General features: G+C 45.6%; 1 protein-coding gene across 1 annotated transcript; it reads left to right on the forward strand.

The window, feature by feature from the left end:
• The first annotated feature begins 9,213 nt into the window (after positions 1-9,213).
• LOC136579711 (rab9 effector protein with kelch motifs-like) lies at positions 9,214-11,850 on the forward strand. The gene is made up of 4 exons (XM_066579776.1): positions 9,214-9,442; positions 9,537-9,686; positions 9,818-9,967; positions 11,356-11,850. The coding sequence occupies exons 1-4, from the start codon at positions 9,229-9,231 to the stop codon at positions 11,559-11,561; spliced, it is 720 nt and encodes a 239-aa protein (XP_066435873.1). The 5' UTR covers positions 9,214-9,228; the 3' UTR covers positions 11,562-11,850.
• Positions 11,851-13,893: the final 2,043 nt, after the last annotated feature.

Consider the following 13,893-nt stretch of genomic DNA (forward strand, 5'->3'; position numbering starts at 1 on the left):
GATACTCGCTAAAGGCAATGCTCGCTCATCTCTACTATCTATCTATCTATCTATCTATCTATCTCCTATCTATCTATCTATCTATCTATCTATCTATATTTCGATCTCTCTCTCATATATCTATTTATCTCTCATCTATCTATCTCATATCCCTCTATTATATATATATACTGCTCGTATAAGTTATACATCTCCCTTAATGTACTGCATATAATTGCACAATTTACAAACAATTAAAAACCCTTCAAAAACTCATGCACTTTTTAATAGTGTATACAGTTTCTTAAAAACGTATGTGGTCTGAATACCACATGCAGTTTTTTAAATGTGTTTTTCTTGGCATTTTAACTGCAATTTCAAGCGGCGTTTATGAGCGCATGGTACAACATTTGACAGCGCTTTTTAATGCCCCCCATCATTGTGATGGGTAAGCAGGTGCATTAAAAACAGTGAAAACGCAAAAATGGAACAGACAGTTCTCGAAGAACGCGCCATCAGAAACACCGCGTTCGAGCTCAGTTCTGAGTAACCTCATTAAAATCAATAGGAGCATTGCACTGCTGTTAGCACAGTGCTTGGGATGTTGCACTAATAACAGTAAGGCTGCATTCACACAGGGCGGATTCCTGTCAGAAATCTCACGGTTTGGCCGCAGCAAAAACCGCGAGATTACCGCCGGGAGAACCGCCGCGGTTTAAGCCGCGGCGGCTTTGAAGTGGCTCGGCCGCATGCTTTTCCGTTGCGGCCGGCGCTCCCATAGAGAAGAGCGCAGCCGCGATGTAAAGAAACAAAAAAAAAAAAAAGGAAATAGACATGCTGCATCTTTTGAAGCTGCGGCGGCCGCAGCCGTGGTTTCAGCCGGATTTACCGCAGTGGATTAGCCGTCCCGTGTGGATGAGGTTTCTGAGAAATCTCGTCCACATGGCTGGCTAATCCCGAGATTAGCGGCCGCGGGCGGATTCTTTCGACCTTTGCGCAGTGCTTTTTTTCCCATAGGCCCCATGAACGCAGCTAAAACTGCTATAAAATCCGCGATTGCTTTTTTTATCGTGGTTTTTTATAGCGGTTCTGCAGCTGATTGTCCGCATGAGAAAAGAGAGGCAATAAAGTTTGTTCACAGGAAGTGGTACAGCGGCCATTTTACGAGCTTGGCGCCATTTCATCCCGGGACATCGTGCAGAGAGGAAGCAGGGAGCAGGAGCTCCTCCGGCAGCACCACACTCAGCGGCACCAGCACCACACCCAGCAGCACCAGCATCCCCATCGGCACGGGCACCACCACCGGTAGGGACACCACCGACCCCGTGGGAAATACCCTGGGAGAGGCGGGAACATCCCCACCCCGACAGTGGCGGGAAAACCACCGCCAGCAGCGGCGGCACCACAAGCCCCAGCCGGCCCACCAGCACAACCACCGCCAGTAGCGAAAAAAAACCACCGCCAGCAGTGGCGGCACCACAAGCCCCAGCGGCACCACAAGCCCCAGCTGGCCCACCACCACAACCACCGCCAGTGGTGGGAAAAACACCGCCAGCAGCGGCGGCAGCACAAGCCCCAGCCGGCCCACAAGCACAACCACCGCCAGTGGCGGGAAAACCACTGCCAGCAGCGGCGGCACCACAACCCCCAGCGGCACCACAAGCCCCAGCCGGACCACCAGCCGGTCCACCAGCACAACCACCGCCAGTGGCGGGAAAACCACTGCCAGCAGCGGCGGCACCACAACCGCTAGCGGCACCACAACCCCCAGCTGCACCACAAGCCCCAGCGGCACCACCACCACAACCACCGCTAGTGGCGGGAAAACCCCAGCCGGCAGAGGCGGCACCACAAGCCCAAGCAGCACCAGCAGCTTGCCCACCACCGCTACCACCATCGGCAGCGGCACCACAACCCACTGGCAGGACCACCAGCTGGCCCACCACCACTACCGCCAGCAGCGGCACCATCACAACCCCCAGAAGGACCAGTCGCTTGCCCACCAACGTTACCACCACCGGCAACGGTACCACAACCCACCGGCGGAACCACCAGCTGGCCTACCACCGCTACCACCACCGCCAGCAGCGGCACCACCACAACCCCCAGAGGGACCAGTCGCTTGCCCACTACCTTTGCATCTAACATCACAACACACTAGCTCTGTCTTGTACTCGCCACCATCCAGTTCTCAATCAGGTACTGGAGGAGGGTCATTTATGAGATATACGACATTGCAGTGATCACGACTGCTGCAGGGGGATCACTGCAATGTCGTAGATGCAACCAGTGGAAACTGCATGTTCCATTCTGCTGTAGCCTTCTGGGACACTGCATGGAGTTGCCGGGTGTCCCAGAAATTCTACTGGATGGCCATGGGAAAGATTGGGGACAAATTTGTTAAATCGATCACTGCCGGCTACTATCTGCTCTGCTGCTATATAGACAAGGCTGACACATTCCTTCCCGTCAGTTGCATGACTGTGAAATGCTTTAATTGTGGTGCCACTGAACGCGAAGGAATGTGTTTTTACTTGTCGCTTTTTTTATTACCTGGCTGGCTGTCCTCCTAGGTTGGGGTAACTAAATTCTCGTGGTCAATGTCCCATTTTTTATTTTAATTTTTTATTTTTATGTGTATCTTCATGTTCGCTCAAATTTAAATTACCTTTGAGGCCTTGTAACATGAAAAATGAAAAAAAAAATACTGATGTGAACAGGGGCATTATGTCGCCTGTTCCCATCAGTATTTTTGCTTGCGGTCTCTCCGTCAAGTAAGGCGAAAGCTAATTCGGTAGTGGATTGCCGTGCAACATACATGAACGCAGCGCTTCACAAGTAACAACTATCATCACGTGCCATATGTCTACTGTTACAGGCACTAGTGGCTTCCTCTTTGCACAAATTATGGAATTGTAGGTTTCCTTTTTGGAATTAAACATTTCAGAACCAACACCGCATTCCACAACTTGATAGGCAGAAACATTCTGTCTACAGTTTACTGAAAAACTGATTGAAAAAAACGACTGAGAGACGGAGAATTCATGCCCTCCTGGTGCGTGCCGGATGTCTCCCAAGGTTGTGGTGCATTCGTATGCGGAACCACTGCTTGAAAATATTTCTTTCCCAATTCATGGAGTTAAAATCGTTAACTTGTTATGCGCTTACAAAGCATACGTTTAAACACCTATACCCAAGCAGTGTTCTGAATCCATGTATTACTACTCCACATTGGCTTTCGATTTTCACCACTTAAATGTAACATTAACATATTGTATTCGGCGAAAAAAGGAAGACATTGTTTTTTAAATTTTTTTTTTTATATATATAAATGTTATTTGAACAATATTTAAAACTGCTGTGAGCACTCCGGCACTTGTGGTGGAGCGTCTTTGATGGGGCATAAATAAAGAAATGTTGTTTTTTAAGCAAGTCTTCTGCGTCCTTCTGGGGTTGGTCGCCGGGGGATCACACTGCAGTTAGGCCTGCACACCACCGACACAGGAGAACTGCCATGGCACGGTGCCTTCGGGACTAAGGAAATAGTCAGTGAAGTGTTCGTGTACCTGCAAAGCGGTAGCAGCTGGGCGACCTGCACCCCAGTTGATGACCGTGTCAAAGGCAGGTTCAAGTTCTTCGACATCTACCCCGGAGGCGATATTCCCGGAGATAGTTGTGAAGAACACAACATGCCTTGACAAGGTCATCAACTGTGTTAGGGTCTACCATCAGGATAGTCCCTAGAACTCTCCACTGACTTACCATAATCCCGAAGGCACACTCAACCACTCGTCGTGCCCGGCTCAGCCTATAATTAAAAATCCTTTTCCGGGCATTCAGTCCTCTTTGTGGGTATGGGCGCAACAGGTTTGGCATTAAAGGGAAAGCCTCATCCGATACCATCACAAAGGGGACTGGATGTGTGGTTCCCGGAAAAGGTTGAGGGGCTGGGAGCGTTACGCCATCTCGAAGAATTTGCATCCTAATCTGTGAAGTTCGCAGCACCTGAGAATCTCCAGTGCTGCCATAGGCGCCGACATCGATGCAAACAAATTTGCAATGTGCATCAGCCACCGCCATCAGGACTACCGAAAAATATTTTTTGTAGTTATAAAACTTGGAGCCTGAGTGCGCTGGCTGAAGCACACGGACATGTTTGCCATCAACCGCGCCTAGGCAGTTTGGAAATTTGGCAACAGCTTGAAAGCCTGCTGCGACACGTTGCCAAGTGTCCTCGGTTGGTGAAGGCATCACGATGGGCTGCAACTTCTGCCAGATGGCGCTGCATGTGCACTTCACAATTTCAGTGATGGTACATTTACCAACACGAAATTGGAGATGCAGGGACGCATAGCTCTCTCCTGTGGCCAGAAAGCTGAAAAGAAGCAGAGAAGAAAAAGATATGTTAGTACACTCACAAGACCTGCATTGCCGCAACACTTCAACATACACAGTATTCACTTGTTGCACTCTACACGCAATTTATAGGAGAATGTGGTAGCATTTGTGGCACTGAAATAAGATCTGCATTGCAGCAGGCGGTAGCCATGGGGGAGGTTGGATTTTTGCTTTACAAGCTCTACATTTTTCCTCGTCCATTCTCCCCATCTGCAACATTATAGTAGAAGGGGAGAGAGAATGAGAAAAGGCAAACATGTTCCCTACACCCTCATAAACTCAACAAGGGTCCGGAGGGTGCAGGTGCGCAGCGCACCGATGATAGAGGCAGTTTACTTGTTCAGTAAGTTCAACATTCTCTCTTCTGCCAATTGGTTTCTGAAGTCAACCAGCGTCAACCTGATGGCCGTGCTAGGTGGCAGAAGAAAGAATGTTAAAGACAACGAACAGTTATAAAACTGCCTCTCCCAAAGCTCCCGGATCACAAGGAAGCCATTCAAGAGGCCACGGTGGCAAGAGGTAACTCCGACAGCTTCCTCATTGTAAGCAGCAAGATATAAGCTATAACTTTCGCTCGTGAACACTTCATTATGTGTATAGGCGTGGGCAGGAAGGGTAAAAAACCTTTTCTGCCTTCTCCTCTGGGGTACTGGAGGAGGATCAGTGCAGAAGTACACCTGCACCCAAAGTGTTTGATGATTGGGTGCTGATGCACTCCTGTACGGAAGTGCGTGGTCTGTATCGACATCGGAGCAGTGGAAGCAAAGGATGATGTCGGGACAGACATGACATAGGGTTGGAAATGGTTAAGCGTGTGGTATTTAAGCATGGATGGGGCGAGAATAATCACACCCACGCACAAAAGGACAACGAACGACTTTACAACTCCTGCACGCTGGGCGTGAATTTCACAATGGAGTCTTCCGCTGGATTAATTAACATAGCCGGAAATCCTGGAAAAGACTTGCAAAATGCCCCTTGGCCCCCCTTTCCGTAAGAAGGGGATGGACCCAATACCGACGGTTGCGGCGGGAAGCACGATCAGTCTGCAGTAGAAAATTGGCAATAATTAATAAAAGGCATGGCCTCAATCTCACTGTAGTGCACACTGCATCAACAAACACTTTCAACAACAAGGCAGTTAAAGGGGTTGTCTCGCGCCGAAACGGGTTTTTTTTTTCCATAGGCCCCCCGTTTGGCGCAGGACAACCCCAAGGGATGTGTTAAAAAAAAAAAATATATATATATATATATTACTTACCCGAATCCCCGCTCTGCGACGTCTTCCTTCTTCCTACTTCTTCCTTCACCAAGATGGCCGCCGGGATCTTCACCCACGATGCACCGCGGGTCTTCTCCCATGGTGCACCGTGGGCTCTGTGCGGTCCATTGCCGATTCCAGCCTCCTGATTGTCTGGAATCGGCACACGTGACGGGGAGGAGCTACGATGACCAGCTCTCCAGCACGAGCGGCCCCATTCACCAGGAAGAAGACCGCACAGCGCAAGCGCGTCTAAAAACGCCAGAAGAAAGCGAAATTAGACGGATCCATGGCCACGGGGACGCTAGTAACGGAGCAGGTAAGTGTATAACTTCTGTATGGCCAATATTTAATGCACAATGTACATTACAAAGTGCATTAATATGGCCATACAGAAGTGTATAGACCAACTTGCTGCCGCGAGACAACCCCTTTAAGCACACACTTTCGGTCAGTTTTGTGTTAGTATAGTGTGATCAGTATATTAGTGTAGTTAGTACAGTGTGAACAGTCAGTGTAGTGTGATCAGTATATTGGTGACATTAGTGTAGTGTAATCAGTCTGTGTAGTGTCAGTGTAGGGTTTGTGTAGTGTGATCAATCAGTGTAGTGCAAGCAATATATTTGTGTAGTTAGTTAAGTGTGATCAGCCAGTGTATTGTGATCAGTATATTAGTGTAGTTAGTACAATGTGAACAGTCAGTGTAGTGTGATCAGTATATTAGTGTAGTTAGTACAATGTGAACAGTCAGTGTAGTGGGATCAGTATATTGGTGTAGTTAGTACAATGTGAGCAGCCAGTGTATTGTGATCAGTATATTGGTGTAGTTAGTACAATGTGAACAGCCAGTGTATTGTGATCAGTATATTAGTGTAGTTAGTACAATGTGAACAGTCAGTGTAGTGGGATCAGTATATTGGTGTAGTTAGTACAATGTGAGCAGTCAGTGTAGTGTTAGTGTAGTGTGATCAGTATATTGGTGACGTTAGTGTAGTGTAATCAGTCTGTGTAGTGTTAGTGTAATGTGTTCAGCATATTAGTGTCGTGTGATCAACATGTTAGGATTCTTTCACATCAGCACTGTCCCCTCGCTGGATAGGAGCGCACAGAAAGTACTTCTATAAGAAACAATCGTTTCCTATAGAAGCGTTCATTTGCACGAATTGTAACAATGCTAAATACTCGCATGTCACAAAGATAGGACATGCGAGTGCTATTCGAGTCTCCAGCTCCTTGGTGCACGCAAAGATAGGACCTGTCCTATCTTTGGTGCGTGCTTTTCATAGACTCTTATGGGAGCTGGAAAGCACGAACCTCGCATCACTGATCGTGTGAACAGGCTAATTCAAGTAGGTGGAATTAAGCCATTCACACGATCTTTACTTGCGGCTATACAGCGCGGGGACAGCGAAAGGGCCCTCAGTGTAATTACTATAGTATGATCATTCAGTGTAGGGCTAGAGTAATGTGATCAGTATATTAGTGTAGTTAGTAAAGTGTGATTAGTTAGTGTAGTGTGATCAGTATATTAGTGTAGTTAAAGTGTGATTAGTCAGTGTAGTGTTAGTGTAGTGTGATCAGTATATTACTGTAATTAGTATAAAGTGATCAGTCAGTGTAATGTTAGTGTAGTGTGATAAGTATATTAGTGTAATTAGTATAGTGTGATCAGTCAGAACAATACCGAGGCATACAGACTGACAAGGATAAACAGAGAAGCAGACTCACAAGGATAACAAACAGCTGGATACACGAACAAAGGATACAGAACACGAGCAGAAAGCAAGGTAGCAGGGAAACTGCTGGAGCAGCGGATAAACATGGAGTTATGGACATGAATCGCACAACAACACTACAGCAGTGATTGAAAGGCCCAGAGCAGCTATATAGGGATGTGATTAGAAAAGGTGCATTATCTGAGCAGGAGGCCCAGAAGCATTTAATCCTAGGAGTGCTGGAAGAGAATAAATGTAAGTTCAGTGAACAGGGAGAGCAGGACAATGCCCTCGCCTGCCAGACACAGAAGCAGACGATTGTGTCTGAACAGTGCACCAAACAGTATTAGTGTAGTGTGATCAGTTTCTTAGTGTAGTTAGTATAGTGTGATAAGTCCATGTAGTGTGATCAGTATGTTAGTATAATTAGTAAAGTGTGATCAGTCAGTGTAGTGTAACATAGTCACTGCTGGTCACCAAATGTCTAAGTCCTGTAATATCCTTGCGCTATAGCAAAACATCTAGTCCCCTTTTAAACTCCTCAATGGATTTTGCCATCATCACGTCCTCAAGCAGAGAGTTCCACAGTCTCACTGCTCTTACAGTAAAGAACTCCCTTCTGTGTTGGTGATGAAACCTGCTTTCTTCTAAACGTAGCGGATGCCCTCTTGTTACCAACACAGTCCTGGGTAAAAACAGATCATGGGGGCAGGGGCGTAACTAAAGGCTCAGGGGCCCGGATGCAAACGTTTAGCTCGCCCCCTCCCCCTCACCCCCCCCCCCACACCTTTACCAGTACCCATTCAATTGAAGACAATGGGCGATATCGCAGATTTTTTTATTGCAATTTGGCTTGAGTGAAAACATCGCAAATGAGAATGGAACCATTGAAAATCATTGAAGTATGAAGATGACTTTGGACTAATTTTACACGGGTGAGTGCGATATCGGGCCATGAATCATGGCCCGATATCATGCTTACCAATATGTGAATTTGCAGTGGATAAGAGGCATTTTTGTATCAAAAACGTCTCGCATCACTTCAAGGAAGTAGTTTTAATGGGGAAACTTCACATTGCACTGCATTCACCTAGCACGTGGTACAATGCTGCCGCTGGCCCCATTGAAATCAATGGGAGATGTGATGCCAGGGCACGCCAAACGATAGGGCTGCAGAGACCTCAAATCTCCTGCATATAATTAGATATGTATAGCTCGTATAAGTTAGACATCTCCTGTATATTTTCCAGCAGGATAATTCTCAGCCGCACACACAAGGGTGTCACAGGAGCTCCACAACAATGTCACACTTCCATGCCTAGTCACTAGATAAATATATGGGACCATCTAGGATGCCAACTTCGACAACCAATGAGTTTGGATCATCTAGAGGCTCCGTAACAGCAAATGTGGAACTATATATGTCAGGATACCATACGGAGCCTGTATGTCTCCATGCCCACCAGTATCACATCTTGTATCCAAGCTGGAGGTGATACAAGAGGGTACTAGAGCCTGCATGCCCACCCATATCATGTCTTGTATCCTAGCTAGAGGCAGTACAACAGGGTACTAGAGCCTCCATGTCCGCCTGTATTACATCTTGTATCCAAGCTAGAGGTGTACAACAGGGTACTATCGTCCTTTCTTTACTGCAATTAGTCATCTTCCTATGGCCTAACAATCTCATGAGCCTCTGCTTCTACACAGCAGACTATGTGTACAAGCAGATATGAAGTGTAAAGCATGGGGGAGCAATACATTAGTAACCAAAACACAGTAGAGGATACAGGTAAGCTGGAGTTACGTCTCTGTTTGCCCTAATGGAGCAGAGTTTTATGGCACCAAAGTGCAACCAATATATGGTACCAATATATGCATGATCTGTGTTTCAGTGAACATGAGTATTTTCCTCTCTGTTTCTCAGAAGGCTTATCTTGGAAGAACCCAAATGTAGAAGGACCTTGCCCTTCCCCAAGGACATTTCATACATCCTCCTCCGCCATTGGGGACAAATTTTATGTTTTTGGAGGAGGAGAGAAAGGTGCGGAACCTGCCGCAGATAACAAACTCCATGTGTTTGATACAAGTAAGTCATATTGCTTTCTTTTCACATAAGGAGATCTAAATATGAACTTCATCTTAAGATACATGTTTTATTGCACATTTTGTTCTCTTCGTAGTCAGCTTGACATGGATGCAGCCTGTGACATCCGGTGATCCCCCTAAGCCACGTCATGGACATACTATCACAGCTGTAGGCTCCAAGCTATTCATTCATGGTGGGATGGCAGGCAGCTCATTTTTTAGTGACATGTTCTGCATTGACACAGGTAAAATGACTGCGTATGATTAATGCTATTATAGAATAGCCATGGGATAGGCAATAATGTTAAATGGGTTTATGTCAGATTTAGTAACTGTATTCTTCTAGTTCCATGTATAAAATGCATCTATTCTTTAGATACTATGACATGGGAGCAGCTGAGGACAAAGGGAGAGCCGCCTCCACCTTGTGCGGCTCATTCTTTAGTTTGCTGGAAGAACTTCATCTATATCTTTGGTGGGATGACTGAAACTGGGCCAATAAGCACAATGTACAGATTTGATACAGGTATGCAAGCCAATGCCAATGAAAGCTCCAAATTGGAGTAACTTTAAAGTTTTGTTTCTTTTATTCCTTGAAAAAAATAGTTATAGACAGGTTGTTCAGTTGTAAACTATTGATGGATTATATCTTCAGGATAGGTAAACAATAGTTGACTGGTAAGGGTGTGTCATCTGTCAATCCCGTTGATCAGCTATTATCTAGGCCAGTGGTGGCGAACGTATGGCACGCGTACCAGAGGCGGCATGCCTAGCCCTCTCTGCTGACACTCGCGTCGGCTGCTGCTCACCACAGTAGTGAACACTGCCTGGAGTGCCGCAGCTCCCCTGCCAGTATTTACTCAGCAGTGCTGATCCCAGGCACATGCTGTGGTGAGCAGCAGCCGACACGTGTTTCGGGATCCTCCTCCCCTGACCTCTCCTCCTTTGTTTCGCGAGAGCAGAGGGGAGGAGGCGTCTGGACGCATTCACTGACATCCGCAGCGGTGCTTTGAGGAGGAGGTTAGTATATGGGTCTCAGGGGGGCACTATTTCCACTGGGGCTGATATAGGGGATACTATTAGTAATAGTGTCCCCTATATTGACCTGTTATCGCACTCAGGAACATGTGATTTTGCTGTGGATGTGAAGCCTTTTTGTGTCAAACCTTGCATCACTTCAGGAAAGTAGCATTCCTCCTCCGGAGGATCGGCAAGTGTTTCCCATTGCTTTCAGGCCATGCGATTGTTTTTCCCAGCCCCACTGAAAACAATGGACAAAAGAATGAATGCCCAAAGATAGGACATGACGCGATTGTTTTCCTGCACCGCGATATAGGAAAAAAATCACTTATGTATATTGCCCCATTCAAAAGAATGGGGTTCATATTCATGCGAGATTTATGCCTCTCGCAAACGCACAAATCTCATGCGATTTTCTTTTGAATGGAGTCATATACATGAGCGATGTTTTCCCTCACAGCAATGCTGCTAGGAAAAAAATCATAGCTAATTTTTTGCAATCCTTGGAACTCCTCGCCCATTGATGTGAGTGCGATGCAAGCTTTCCCATTGAAATCAATGAGAAAGACTTATGATTGCATATTGCATGTGAAAGTCACGAGAGAGGATCAAATTTTCACATAAGCAAGATGTTTTTGCCTGAAAAACGCCGCGCATTTGTGGATAAACCGCATGTTGATATCGTGCTCGCCAATGTGCAGTTAGCATTACTTATTTTTCTTTCTGTTAGTCCCCACAAGTGATTTGAACTTGCGATCGTTTGATCACTTATACAGTACAATGCAATACCTGATAGTCTGGCTATTTCATATCAGTTACTTTTTATGGTCGTCTTTGAAAATGTATAAATGGAGGTTAATGCTTGAACATTTACAGGTTTTTTTTTTCCAATAGAGGAACACTTATGGGCACAGATGAAGTTTGAATCCCCGAGTCCGCCATCACGATTAGATCATTCCATGTGTCTGGTTCCTTGGAAAATAAGGGCAGACGCTTCTGCTGAGGACCACAAGTCTGTGCCAATCTGCCTCATTTTTGGCGGCATGGATACTGCTGGAGAACTGTTCAATGACTGCTATGTAACTGCACTACAAGAGTAGAAGCCGAAGCAATTCTTCAAAAATCGGATTCTAACTTTCACTGAATATTGTAGACTGTCCCAATAAAGGTCTACAGCAGAGGTTCAAAATGGCTGCACAGTGTGCGTTTACTACTTGCCTGTCCTAGCGCCTGAGCTGTATGTCATTCCTCTTCTCTCTAACGTGGAAGCTACATGTGAGCAGCCACCAGACAAGCATTCCCGATTGGGGACTACACAAAATGGCATTGTTGGCCACAATTCGGGAAGTGTCCCTCTACAATAAATGTCTTATGTTTTATGATTTGTAAGTACTTTTGTGTTATACTGAGCTCCAGCTAGTCTTACAAAGAAAATAAATCCGTCATACTAGAAGATCTCAAACCATAAAGTCACTGAGCGGTGGGACTTGACTATCGCCGGAGGGGGCTGTACGACCACTGATGTCTTCATTGTTACATATTCAAGACTCCCATTCTCGGAGATCCTAGAGAAATCCACAGCTCTCTCCTTGGTGATGCAAATGATGAAATCTTCTATTAATTTAAGTATATACATCCAGATTCAGTACTAAATAGTAGGAGCGTGGACAGAAAGAATCAAGCTCAGTCCATCTGTCCGGCAAAAGAAGAGATATATCATATGGAGAGGTCTAGTGTGACTAAAATGTTCATTGATGATGATTAACCATTCAGTTATCGAATACGGATCAACTAACCATTTTCATCTATCAAGTACAGCTTCTTCTAACTATCAAATATTCATGCCACTGTCTGCCATGATTGTGTCTAACCAGCGAGTTCTTTGATGACCTCTTCTTCATGAACCCAACAAAACATTCTTCTCCAGTCCATTCGCTCGAATGATGTGTCCAAAATAAGATAGCTTTTGTTTTGAAATCTTCGCGTCTTGGGACGTTTTCGTTTTTTTTTTAACTCGTTTTAATGAAAAGTAAATAAATTACAACATCTTTTGTAGCATTGTAGCACATCAAAAGGCATGGCAGATTAACATACAAGTGGGAACACATTACAAAGAGAGTAACTCACCACAATAGCGTAAGTCTTTACATAGAGGGAAAGAGAAGGCGTTTAGACCTATTGTTAGTGGGCCTCGGGTTCAAACCCCTGAGATGAGCTTGTTAATGAGGGCGTCTCTGAATCATTAAAATGGAGGATGAGAGTAAGCGCAAATTTTCCTAGGCATCTGCACCTTTTATAAACTATATAGTATAACGGAATTAACCAATTTCCACCACATTGACACTGAGGGGTTCATATGATCCATCCAACACAATGCTATTACTTTTCTAGCTAAGAAAAGTACCTATCTCAAGAATATTCTAAGATTATGCTGCCAAATCTCCTCCTTGAGTATCCCGAAGAGGCCTATTTCAGGGATTTCCAAAACCTCAGAGAGAAGTTCCGTGACCTCTCCCCAGAAGCCTCGAATAACTGGACACTCCCAAATCATGTGCCAAAAATAAGCAGAGTCGTGTGGGCATCTAATGCACTTAGATTATGGTATTCTGCCCATTCTCTGCAGCCTCAATGGAGTAAGGTAGCACTGGTGTGCAATATACAACCGTATCAAACTACTAACGACCACTTGTCTGTGAGTATGTATATATGTGTGTGTGTGTGTGTGTGTGTGTGTGAGATTCTTATGCTCCACCCCTGGTGATGACATTGCTCCGCCCCCTGGTGATGTCATTGAAGATCCTACAACATTTATAAAACACAGAGACTGACCGACAGAAGAGCAACACAGTTAGGGCTCTTGAAAAGGGAATACAAATAAACTGCTATTATGTCAGATACAACTCAGCAGTCCTGACAGAACACACTGACCTACCTGCACCACAGAGATCCGGTGGGCTGAAGGACCTGTGCTGATGTTACTGCTGTGGGAGGAGCCAAGCTGGGTTTGTCTCGTGTGGTAATCAAGCTGCTGTGTGTGTGATGTGTGGGGATCATAATGCATGTACTATGTAGCAGAGCTGTGTGTGTGCATGTACCATGTAGCAAAGCTGTGTGGCGCATTGCGCCACCAGAAACACTGGTACTATAATTTCCTAATAATTAGGAGCACAACGTGGATATGAGGCCCTGTGGGCCTTGGGAGCATAGTATACCTATCAAGGGGTCTCTAGGGAAATTTTCAGCTAGACATGATCTAGTACTTCCTTGCTAGTGATTCTCGCTGTCCATGGGATCCAAAGCATTCTTCTTCAGCACCATAATGCAAAAATGTTAAGGTCCTCCTGTCATTCTTTTAAAGTGTCCAGCCATCACAAGCAAAAGTTGCAATGGGAAAAATAATTGCATTTACTAGTCAGCACTTGGTTCTCAAAC

This window comes from Eleutherodactylus coqui, chromosome 10 (genome assembly GCF_035609145.1).
Source record: "Eleutherodactylus coqui strain aEleCoq1 chromosome 10, aEleCoq1.hap1, whole genome shotgun sequence".
Lineage (NCBI taxonomy): Eukaryota > Metazoa > Chordata > Amphibia > Anura > Eleutherodactylidae > Eleutherodactylus > Eleutherodactylus coqui.